The sequence below is a fragment of the Entelurus aequoreus genome, linkage group LG24 (genome assembly GCF_033978785.1).
Source record: "Entelurus aequoreus isolate RoL-2023_Sb linkage group LG24, RoL_Eaeq_v1.1, whole genome shotgun sequence".
Taxonomy (NCBI): Eukaryota; Metazoa; Chordata; class Actinopteri; order Syngnathiformes; family Syngnathidae; genus Entelurus; species Entelurus aequoreus.
In genome coordinates, this window is record NC_084754.1 from 6,140,745 (window position 1) to 6,153,880 (window position 13,136).

Below are 13,136 nucleotides of genomic sequence, written 5' to 3' on the forward strand. Positions count from 1 at the left end.
ACAATGACCTAGGGCTGTCTTCTAATAGTCGAAGATTCAACGATTCTATTCGGAAGAGTCTGATTCGGTTTTCAACTTGGTCCATCATCAGACATGAAATCCTCTCTGTGGGATGAAGGCCATTAAATACCTGCTTTGACCCTGCGTATACAGCAGGTGTGTGGGGAGGATACAATTAATTGCGTTCCGTATGTCTTCTTTAAATTTTAGAAAAAGATTCTTGTCTGCAGACAAATTGTGTTTTGTCAACTGAGATGTCTTCTTGATGCTGCGCCAGAGCCGAGGTCGTCACAAACTTTGGTTTAGCCTTTTTTGAGGTGGAAATGAGATCTTTGTTTTGTTCACTTTAATGAAAGACTGTATTCCTTTTAGTTCCTTTTAATCAACTTTGACAACATTCATGTGACCTTCCTGACACCTAAGTGACCACTACTATTTCATGGGTTTCTTCACATTTTCAACATCAGGGCCCAACTTATCCAATACAGAGGGGCCCGGGGCCGACTTAAATATTAACACTGAATTTGTCATCTTAACCTTGATTTTAATCGTATCAAACAATTATATCCAACCTATTTACAGTTTAAAACCTTCTCAAATGATATGAAACTGTGCGTTACTGAGGAAAGTATTATTTATTTGACACATAAACCTTGGGCTTAGGTCAGGCTGATAACAAAAATAAGTCCTGACCAAATACACTGCATTAGAAGGGTTTCATAGATAACTGACAAAATATATATATTTACATACAATTATGTTGTGATAAAATGAATAAATTAAATGAATATGTTTCCTAACTAAACTTACAATAAAATCAAAGTGCAAATGAAAACACAGCTTCACCACTTTAGTCATAATTTTTGCGCCTGAACGGACCCTATTTTGTAAAACCAACTTTTCTTACCTAATGGCACTTTGGGATCTGCATAAGTCCCAAAAAATTTGCAATCAAGTCATGGAGGCATGGCAGAGATGTTTATAAAACAATTTTGCCATTCTCCATACTTCTCCTAACGAGCCGTAAATGTGACGTTTTTCCCAGGTGTGACTTCAGCGGATTATCCATATATGATAGGGATTTACCAAAAGTGCTTTGCGCGAGTCCGCCGTTGTAGTCAATAAGGTGCTTCCTTTTCTCTATCTTCTTGTTGTGGGGCAGACTGGCTCGTACTCGCACATGCATGCTCCGCTGTTGCCATTTCTAATACAAAGTAGCGTATAGTTCAAACTTATATCTGTCAGTAGAATCCATATGGAAGCGCTAAAAACTACAGCATGGCTGACGGGAAGAAGACGCAGTCAAAGTGGAGGCATGTAGATAAGACCGCCCGCAAAGCCACGCATCCTGACGAGACGGTCAAAAAGCAGCTTGAAAATGGTCTGTAAAACATAATCCATGCAACATTTTGACCAAAGAACTACAATTACTTGTTATGTAGACCACAAGGAAGTGTTTTAAATGTAGAAACAAAATAATAATATGACCTCTTTAAGAAACCTCTCTATGACTTTAACTCCAAACTTCTTCTGTTTTTTGATATTGTCATAACTGCCACAAGTGGTGGAAAAGTGTATTGCATCGTAGTACCGCTACACTCTTACAGACCATAGCTGAGAAACAGATGTATTTGGTGGTCCTCTCCAGGGCGCTCATGGCCCAACAATGGGCCCCGGCCCAATGGTTAAGGAAAGCTGCACTACTACATATCTGTTTCTCTTAAAAATGTTCAACTGATCAGCGACGATAGGCAAAATCTAACAAATTTCACTGGAGTATGAAAATCTTTAGTCGAAGACAGCCCTAAAATGAACACATTCAAATTTGCTTTCACTTGTTGTAGCTGTGAAAAATAATTTGTAAGTGTTGTTTTGCAGGAGGAGGCCAGTGAGGACGAGTGTGGGGGTAAGTTGTTTTTGTATTTTTATTCAAGGTTTGTCAGAGAAGTTCCAGGACACGTATCAAAAAAGACAATAATCCTCCAAGTGCAAGTCTGTCCAACGCACTTTCCCAGCCTTCATGCACAGCTGCAAGGATTCTTCTGGGATCCTCTTGATGCCATCCACGTCTTCAAGAAGGGAAAGAGGAAACAACGAAACCAGGGTCATGCTGGAGCAACCTCTCTACTCAGCAACCTGGCTCTGTCCTCATTTTTTTTCCTCTTTTCCAAACTCAAAAGTGGACCAGATCAAGATGACAGTGATGACAAAGCCGCAGTGAACTCCTGGTAGAACCCTTGTTGTAAGATTAGATTCAATCAATCAATCAACCAATGTTTACTTATATAGCCCTAAATGACGAGTGTCTCAAAGGGCTGCACAAGCCACAACGACATCCTGGGCTCAGATCCCACATCAGGGCAAGAAAAAACTCAACCCAATGGGATGACAATGAGAAACCTTGGAGGGGACCGCAGATGTGGGGACCCCCCCCTAGGCGACCGGTGCAATGGACGTCGAGTAGATCAAGCATAATAATGTGAGAGTCCAGTCCGTAGTGGATCTAACATAATAGTGTGAGAGTCCAGTCCATAGTGGATCCAGCATAATAGTGTGAGAGTCCAGTCCATAGTGGATCTAACATAATAGTGTGAGAGTCCAGTCCATAGTGGATCCAGCATAATATTGTGAGAGTCCAGTCCATAGTGGATCTAACATAATATTGTGAGAGTCCAGTCCATAGTGGATCTAACATAATATTGTGAGAGTCCAGTCCATAGTGGATCTAGCATAATATTGTGAGAGTCCAGTCCATAGTGGATCTAGCATAATATTGTGAGAGTCCAGTCCATAGTGGATCTAGCATAATATTGTGAGAGTCCAGTCCATAGTGGATCTAACATAATATTGTGAGAGTCCAGTCCATAGTGGATCTAGCATAATATTGTGAGAGTTCAGTCCATAGTGGATCTAACATAATATTGTGAGAGTCCAGTCCAGTCCATAGTGGATCAAGCATAATATTGTGAGAGTCCAGTCCATAGTGGATCTAGCATAATATTGTGAGAGTTCAGTCCATAGTGGATCAAGCATAATATTGTGAGAGTTCAGTCCATAGTGGATCTAGCATAATATTGTGAGAGTTCAGTCCATAGTGGATCTAACATAATAGTGTGAGAGTCCAGTCCGTAGTGGATCTAACATAATAGTGTGAGAGTCCAGTCCATAATGGATCTAGCATAATATTGTGAGAGTTCAGTCCATAGTGGATCTAACATAATATTGTGAGAGTTCAGTCCATAGTGGATCTAGCATAATAGTGTGAGAGTTCAGTCCATAGTGGATCTGACATAATATTGTGAGAGTCCAGTCCATAGTGGATCTAACATAAGAGTGTGAGAGTCCAGTCCATAGTGGATCTAACATAAGAGTGTGAGAGTCCAGTCCATAGTGGATCTAACATAAGAGTGTGAGAGTCCAGTCCATAGTGGATCTAACATAAGAGTGTGAGAGTCCAGTCCATAGTGGATCTAACATAAGAGTGTGAGAGTCCAGTCCATAGTGGATCTAACATAATATTGTGAGAGTTCAGTCCATAGTGGATCTAGCATAATATTGTGAGAGTTCAGTCCATAGTGGATCTAGCATAATAGTGTGAGAGTTCAGTCCATAGTGGATCTGACATAATATTGTGAGAGTCCAGTCCATAGTGGATCTAACATAAGAGTGTGAGAGTCCAGTCCATAGTGGATCTAACATAAGAGTGTGAGAGTCCAGTCCATAGTGGATCTAACATAAGAGTGTGAGAGTCCAGTCCATAGTGGATCTAACATAAGAGTGTGAGAGTCCAGTCCATAGTGGATCTAACATAAGAGTGTGAGAGTCCAGTCCATAGTGGATCTAACATAAGAGTGTGAGAGTCCAGTCCATAGTGGATCTAACATAAGAGTGTGAGAGTCCAGTCCATAGTGGATCTAACATAAGAGTGTGAGAGTCCAGTCCATAGTGGATCTAACATAATATTGTGAGAGTTCAGTCCATAGTGGATCTAACATAATATTGTGAGAGTTCAGTCCATAGTGGATCTAACATAATAGTGAGAGTCCAGTCCATAGTGGATCTAACATAATAGTGAGAGTCCAGTCCATAGTGGATCTAACATAACTTTGTGAGAGCACAGTCCATAGTGGATCTAGCATAATATTGTGAGAGTTCAGTCCATAGTGGATCTAGCATAATATTGTGAGAGTTCAGTCCATAGTGGATCTAACATAATATTGTGAGAGTCCAGTCCATAGTGGATCTAACATAATATTGTGAGAGTCCAGTCCATAGTGGATCTAACATAAGAGTGTGAGAGTCCAGTCCATAGTGGATCTAACATAATATTGTGAGAGTTCAGTCCATAGTGGATCTAACATAATAGTGAGAGTCCAGTCCATAGTGGATCTAACATAATATTGTGAGAGTCCAGTCCATAGTGGATCTAACATAAGAGTGTGAGAGTCCAGTCCATAGTGGATCTAACATAATATTGTGAGAGTTCAGTCCATAGTGGATCTAACATAATAGTGAGAGTCCAGTCAGGGGGACTTTCAGTCCTGGAACTTTCCTGACACACCTCGTCTGTACAGTGTTGTTCCAAGGAGTCCAGCATTACTGATGAAAGCGTATGTGTGCTATCTACTTGTCTCCTCTGTAGCGCCTGTGAGCTGCGATGCAATTAAGAGCTGCCTGATGCGCATCCCTCTCACCTCGGAGTGCCTGGGCAATATCAACGCCTTCTTCAAAGAGAACGGCATCTCCCGTCCCAAGATCCCCTCCATGCCGAAACCCCCCACGCAGCTGTCTGACATCACCAAGCATTTACCCTCTCTGCCCCCCGAGCTGCGCCAGGAGCTCTCTCAGATCCGACTCACGCAGGTCCCTCGCAACATCGCCCGGACTGTGAGCGAGCTCCTGCCCGCAGCGTCTACCGCCACCTCCTCGGTCGGTTCCACTCTGACCTCTTTCTCCCAGAGCTTGTCCAACGTTCCTCAGAAGCTGTCCCAGTTTCCCAACAGGACCCGGCAGTACTTTGTGAACGTCAGGAGCCGCCTCAACAGCCTTATGCCTCAAGATGCCTAAGAAGCGACAACAACAGCAAAAACAGGACTTCGAACTCAACCCCTTTGCTCGACAAGGTCCTCTCCCTCCTCACCTCCAACAGCTCCGCTCCCGCTCCCCGTCTCCGTCCTCGCCCAACGGCAGCACCCTTGAATTGCCAAACGTCCCCTCACACCCCCGCCTGCCGCCCATTGTCAGCCCCCCGTCTAAGCAGCTCAACTCGCTGCCCCGCCAGCTTTCAGGCCTTTCTAACCCTGCCTTCTTCATCGAAGACGACTCGCTCATTACACCAATAAGACGCACAGGTGAATCCGTCCACGTACAACTTGCACATACTCTGCCGTAGAGTTGAATGACATCACAGCATATCATAGCAACCTTACAATACCATGCCAACATACGGCACAGCTGGACATCCAGTTAACGCCTCGATGTTTTTGCTTACAAAGGGTAAACATGGTAATCTTTAGACTCCTAGGAGCTTGCAGCTACACAACAGCTAAGCACACAAGCTAGACATACGTAATAAGTCTCCTTTACTGTACAATGTTGCAGTCTAAAACATGGCATTTGTCAATATAGACAAGTATCAAATAATTCAAGTTGCATATTACTTAGAGATACGCAGTCCCCAAGGCAGAAGCGTATTAGAAAGTATCCAGTATTCAACTTACTGCGCCATGAGCTTAACTTAAAGGCCTACTGAATTTTTTTTATTTAAACGGGGATAGCAGATCCATTCTATGTGTCATACTTGATCATTTCGAGATATTGCCATATTTTTGCTGAAAGGATTTAGTATAGAACGACGACGATAAAGTTCGCAACTTTTGGTCTCTGATTTAAAAAAAAGCCTTGCCCCTACCGGAAGTAGCGTGACGTAGTCGGTTGTTCGCTTCCTCATATTTTCCTATTGTTTTCAACGCAGCTAGAGCGATTCGGACCGAGAAAGCGACAATTACCCCATTAATTTGAGCGAGGATGAAAGATTCGTGGATGAGGAACGTTAGAGTGACGGACTAGAATGCAGTGCAAACATATCTTTTTTCGCTCTGACCGTAACTTAGGTACAAGCTGGCTCATTGGATTCCACACTCTCTCCTTTTTCTATTGTGGATCACGGATTTGTATTTTAAACCACCTCGGATACTATATCCTCTTGAAAATGAGAGTCGAGAACGCGAAAAGGACATTCACAGTGACTTTTATCTCCACGACAATACATCGGCGAAGCTCTTTAGCTACTGAGCTAACATGATAGCATCTGGCTCAAATGCAGATAGAAACTAAATAAATAAATCCCTGAGTGGGAGGATAGACAGAAGATCAACAATACTATTAAACCATGGACCTGTAACTACACGGTTAATAATTCTCAGCCTGGCAAAGCTTAACAATGCTGTTGCTAACGACGCTGAAGCTAACTTAGCAACTTAGCAACCGGACCTCACAGAGCTATGATAAAACATTAGCGCTCCACCTACGCCAGCCAGCCCTCATCTGCTCATCAACACCCGTGCTCACCTGCGTTTCAGCGATCGACGGCGCGACGAAGGACTTCACCCGATCACAGATGCGGTTGGCGGCTAGCATTGGCTAGCGCGTCTGCTATCCAAGTAAGTCCTCCTTGTTGTGTTGCTACAGCCAGCCGCTAATACACCGATCCCACCTACAACTTTCTTCTTAGCAGTCTCCATTGTTCATTAAACAAATTGCAAAAGATTCACCAACACAGATGTCCAGAATACTGTGGAATTATGAAATGAAAACAGAGTTTTGTATTGGATTCAATGGGTCCGAATACTTCCGTATCAACCGTTAACGTCACGCGCATATGTCATCATATCTAGACGTTTTCAACCGGAATTGTGGCGGGAAATTTAAAATTGCACTTCATAAGTTGACCCGGCCGTATTGGCATGTGTTGCAATGTTAAGATTTCATCATTGATATATAAACTATCAGACTGCGTGGTCGGTAGTAGTGGCTTTCAGTAGGCCTTTAAGGAATTGTGGCCAATAGGCATCGTAAAAACAATTACCACTCCACTTCAATTTAAAGGCAGCATTAGTCTAGTCCAGACTGTTCATAATAAATGTGTTAGAGTTTTTCATAGCTACCATAGTTGTTTCACTGATATCACACAGCCTTTTCTAACATTTCACACTACAAACTAGGGTTGTCCCGATACCAATATTTTGGTACCGCTACCGGTACCAAAATGTATTTAGATACTTTTCGATACTTTTATAAATAAAGGGGACCACATAAAATGGCATTATTGGTTTTATTTTAACAAAAAATCTTATGGTACATTAAACATATGTTTTTATTGCGATTTTGTCCTTAAATAAAATAGTGAACATACGTGACAACTTTTCTTTTGGTAGTAAGTAAACAAACAGAGGCTCCTAATTTGACTGCTGACATATGCAGTAACATATTGTGTAATTCCCCATTCTATTATTTTGTCAACATTATAAGGGACAAGTGGTAGAAAATGAATGATGAATTCACTGTTAATATCTGCTTACTTTCTCTTTTAACATGTTCTATCTACACTTCTGTTTAAATGTAATAATCACTTATTCTTCTGTTGTTTGATACTTTACATTAGTTTTGGCTGAGACCACAAATTTGGGTATCGATCCGATACCAAGTAGTTAGTAGTCAAAGTCATAATTTAAGTCCTCATGTGTCCAGGGACATATTTCCTGAGTTTATAAACATAATATAAATGTAAAAAAAACCAAAAAAAGATTTTGTGATGCTAAAAAAATATCAATCTACCGGTAATCATAGTAGTATTGACTAGATACGCTACTTGGTAATATCACAGTGGATGTCAGGTGTAGATCCACCCATGGCGTTTGTTTACATACGGTGTGTAGTGAAGCATGTTTAGCTACTCCTCGTCCTGCAGGGATGATACTTGTAAGAAACTTACTTTATTTGTCGCCATAGAGGCGAGGATTAGTGATTTAGAAGTAGCTAAAACACTGCAGACTGTGGCTGGAAGTTAGCCGCTAGCTAGCTAGCCATGTCTTAAAGCACTTCTTCCTGAGGGCGTTTCAGTGTTATAACTTCACCTTTATCTTCAGTTTTCAAGCCAAAATGCATCCGTTCTCCCTTTTCTGTCTACACACTGTGTCTGCTTGTAAGTACTCTGTGATTGTGCGCTGCCGAACGTGCTCCTCTGCTCGTAAAACCAGCAATGTCACGACGTGACGTCATGCCCGGGAACCGGTACTTTTCAAACACAGTATAGTACCGTTTTTGATTCATTAGTACCGCGATACTATACTAGTACTGGTATACCGTACAACCCTACTACAAGCTAATTAAAGTATGTATGATTTCTGCTGATATTGTATTGGATTAATATCGGTATCGGACAATACTTAAGGCTCCAATATCAGTATCATTACATAGTATTGAGACACCCCTAGTAATGATGACAGCAGCCAATAACTACATTTTTCCATTTGTTTGTTTCTAATTGCATTACATTTTAACGGGTTCTTGATGTATCGTATTTTCCGGACAATAAGCCGCACTCACTAAATTTGAGAAGAAAACAAGATTTTTTTCATATATTAGCCGCACCGGACTATAAACCGCAGATATATACCAATACGATGTGAAATGAGATATTTACATAGAAGATTTTGTAAATGTTTATTTACATACTTTGTTTCCAAACGGTGCCTGTCACACGGCTGATCAAATAAACAGAAAAGTCGATGATGTCGTTTATGAGATGAATAAGGTTTTTTTCCTTTTTAATGAGGTTCAAGATGTTTATCAGGATTCTTCTTCCTTGCACTTTGTAAACACTTTGAGTCTGAACAGTTTCTTAAAGTGGATCATTTTAGTGCATCGTTTGAGTTCTTTGCTTAGTCCATTCCATAATTGTATTCGCTTGTGAAGAAAAGTCCATAGATTAGCCGCAGGGTTCAAAACTTGGGAAAAAAGTAACTAATAGTCCGGAAAATACGGTACTCGTAAAAGTTTAATGGAAATGTGTGCTGTAGTTGTTATACAGTATATGGCAACTAACAAACTAGCTACCTAACTACAGTGTTTCCAACAGGACTGCAGTCTGTGGTGTTGGGTAGCCGGGGAGGATAGATGACGTCAGTGTCTAATTAGCATAATTGGCCATGACGCATGTGAGCATGTGTTATACAAATTAACTTAATTTTTGTGCCTTTTATTGTCACACGCCTGTGTGTGCGGTTGGATGGGACAGAGGGTTGTATGCGTAAGGACCCGCTGCTTTATGAAAAGAGTGAAATGTCGCCAGTTTTGTTTCTGGCAGCGTTATTTTGGAAAGGACAACAGAGAGCGGTCTGGATACTCGCTAAATATACGACTAAGATGCCTCCTCCTGCTACGTCTTCCTACTCTCTGGCTTATGAGATGTGTTAAGAAGCAGAGTTCTACTGTACAGTTGTAACGACAAGCTGCATCCACAGACAGTCCCATCATAATGTGTTTATGATAAGGGAGTAATCGTCAAATCTAAGTTGGGGTGGCCTGTCAACAAAAAAAAATGCATGGGGCAGCACGATGGCAGAGGGGTTAGTGCGTCTGCCTCACAATACGAAGGTCCTGAGTAGTCGTGAGTTCAATCCCGGGCTCGGATCTTTCTGTGTGGAGTTTGCATGTTCTCCCCGTGACTGTGTGGGTTCCCTCCGGGTACTCCGGCTTCCTCCCACCTCCAAAGACATGCACCTGGGGATAGGTTGATTGGCAACACTAAATTGGCCCTAGTGTGTGAATGTGAGTGTGAATGTTGTCTGTCTATCTGTGTTGGCCCTGCGACTAGGTGGCGACTTGTCCAGGGTGTACGCCGCCTTCCGCCCGATTGTAGCTGAGATAGGCTCCAGCGCCCCCTGCGACCCCGAAGGGAATAAGCGGTAGAAAATGGATGGATGGATGGTATGGCAAGCACTCTTGACCAACAGTACAGAGTTCACAATAATTACTATAGATAGTTAAACTTTTTACAAATGCGAGAGAGGAAATCAATGATTATAAAACGACAAATCCTAGAAATAATTTTAAAAAACATGTTATTTACCAATATTTGTTGATGGAGGGTCATCAACAAAAAACTGATCATAAAAATTAATGTTATTGTGAGACAGTAAATGTTTAATAGAGCAATAGTCGAAACAAAAATCGTTTTTGAGTTGTCTCAGTCCAGAAGATTGCTATGATATGCTGTGATGTTCTTGCCAGAATTCTAGTCAGTTCAAATCTTTCTTCGGTGCTCGAGTTTTGGCAATAGACTATAATGTCCTTGTTTGTACTTACTCAACAAGTATTAGCTCTTGTATTTTTCTAGAGCTTAGTTTGAGGACACATTTTGTATATAATGAGTGAGACGCAGCTGAGCTAGATTATGCAGACCCATGAGTTTGTCTAATGATCTGTCAGGATACGCTTACAGGTGACCTAATTATCAGGTAAGCCGTCAAGCCTCTGCGCTCTGCTTGTGGCCCGCTTTGCTGCATGCATTTCCTCCTTCCTCATCCTTGTTACCCTCTTTTAACACAACAATTGTTTGTATAAACCTCCACAGATAGTTCTAGACTCGGCCTCCGCCCAGCCGTCAATGTTGAGGATGTCGACTCGGACCGGGAGAAAACTGGGGAGGGAAATGGGGAGGAGCTCCTCGCCCCCCAGGACCCCAAACTGACAACTCTGACTGTCCCTGTGACCCCCACAGGAGGTCGACAGAGGTGGGTGTGGACATCGTTTCTTGCGTTTGTGTACCTTTTAGTAACAATAAAAACACGGTGGGCTCAATCCGTTGGTCAACATAAGCGGCACAGACTTAAATATTTTCCACTGTACCATATTTCTTCATATCGTCCCTCGCCACATCGTGCTTTAAATATTGAGGCTTCACCACATCAGATTATCTTTTTTTTTTTTTTAAATCAAATTGTACAACTTTGTTGCCATAAATCAAGCATTCCAAGCATAAAATGGCTAAATGAATTAAAAATATCAATACTACTGTATTATTGGCCACTAGAGGAGACCAATCAAAGCGCGCTGTTCATGTTTGTGGCGACTGATTGGCTCAGCCTCAGGCAGCATTACTCAGTGGCCTAGTGGTTAGAGTGTCCGCCCTGAGATCGGTAGGTTGTGAGTTCAAACCCCAGCCGAGTCATACCAAAGACTATAAAAATGGGACCCATTACCTCCCTGCTTGGCACTCAGCATCAAGGGTTGGAATTGTGGGTTAAATCACCAAAATGATTCCTGGGCGTGGCCACCGCTGATGCCCACTGCTCCCCTCACCTCCCAGGGGGTGATCAAGGGTGATGGGTCAAATGCAGAGAATAATTTCGCCAGTCATTGGCACTTTAACTTTAACTTTTAATTACTATATTTGATTAAAAGAGTGTAAAGGTGACTAAAGTGTGTAATTTCATATATAGAGGGTTTTTTGGCCCCTTGCCAATTTTTTTTATCCCAATGCGGACCCCTCGTGAGTTCAAACCCCGGCCAAGTCATACCAAAGACTATATAAATGGGACCCGTTTCCTCCCTGCTTGGCACTCAGCATCAAGGGTTGGAATTGGGGGTTAAATCACCAAAAAATGATTCCTGGGCGTGGCCACCGCTGATGCCCACTGCTCCCCTCACCTCCCAGGGGGTGATCAAGGGTGATGGGTCAAATGCAGAGAATAATTTCGCCAATCATTGGCACTTTAACTTTAACTTTTAATTACTATATTTGATTAAAAGAGTGTAAAGGTGACTAAAGTGTGTAATTTCATATATAGAGGGTTTTTTGGCCCCTTGCCAAATTTTTTTATCCCAATGCGGACCCCTCGTGAGTTCAAACCCCGGCCGAGTCATACCAAAGACTATATAAATGGGACCCGTTTCCTCCCTGCTTGGCACTCAGCATCAAGGGTTGGAATTGGGGGTTAAATCACCAAAAAATGATTCTCACTGCTCCCCTCACCTCCCAGGGGGTGATCAAGGGTGATGGGTCAAATGCTGAGAATAATTTCGCCACACCTAGTGTGTGTGTGACAATCATTGGTACTTTAACTTTAACTTTAACATCAAAACGTTTGGACACCCCTGGCTTATATACACAGCAATAAGTGTGTTAAATGCGTGTGTGTCTCTCTCTCTCTTTTTATGTTGCATCTGCAGCAAAGGAGATAAAGAGTAAGGATGCTGCATGGGTTAAGTTGTAGTGCGGTGCTATTATACTGTGTGGACACATTCTTTACATGCGTACAGCTTTAATGCACCACTTCTTTGCAAGGCAAATATTTCAGTTCAAAAATCAGTGAACTGGAATTGTGTGAATTCCCATCAGTTGGAATGTGTTGCTTCACATTTTACTTCCTGTGTTTGAAATTGTCTCTGGTGCCCTCTACTGTCCAGCCTTTAGCAAAGCGGTGTTGGCGCCTTTTCCACCAACTTTAGAATAATACCAATTTTACATTATTATTGATGATCTGTGTAACACCTCAGAATTCCTTGAAAACATACCTCATCAGTGCATGGGATTCTGAAAGACAAACCTCGTTACCAGGTATTTTTTAAAGGTTTGGATCGGGAGAAAGTTTTTTAACTCGATACATTTAATGTAAACTTTTTCAAAACCCCAGGAAAAGTTTCTGTGGTGGAAAAGAGGCTATTTTCTTTTATTTGTGTCCTGCAAACGCTCCATACACTATGTTTAAAGTACAGCGGAACCTCGATTTATGAACCCTTCTATTTGCAAACTTTTCTATTTATGAACCTTTAGATCGCGCCCAACATGCTTCTTTGTGCGAAGAATACCAATACCATTATTTATAAAGCCCTTTAAAAACAACCACAGTTGAAGAACAAAGGGCTGTACACCAAAGAAATACAGGCAAAGGACAGACTAAAAAATAAAAATCACAGTCAATACGAAAGCCCAGGTTGGTGACCATGGGCGTAACATGCAAAGCCAAAGGGCCAAAGTCAACAGGGGGGAGCTCACAGGTACCAGTAGGTCCAAACACTATTACTTCTGTCTTCTTTTCATTGAAATTTAAGAAATTTAGGGCCATCCAGGC

The 13,136-nt window shown here is 41.9% G+C and overlaps 1 protein-coding gene across 1 annotated transcript in view; it reads left to right on the forward strand.

Moving 5' to 3' along the window:
* The window catches only part of LOC133641713 (cyclic nucleotide-gated cation channel beta-3-like), a 68,929-nt gene that overhangs the window by 28,079 nt on the left and 27,714 nt on the right, over positions 1-13,136 (forward strand). The window contains exons 21-23 of the mRNA XM_062035656.1: positions 1,879-1,906; positions 10,637-10,796; positions 12,235-12,249. Coding sequence (XP_061891640.1) covers positions 1,879-1,906; positions 10,637-10,796; positions 12,235-12,249 — 203 coding nt within the window. The remainder of the gene's footprint in view (positions 1-1,878; positions 1,907-10,636; positions 10,797-12,234; positions 12,250-13,136) is intronic.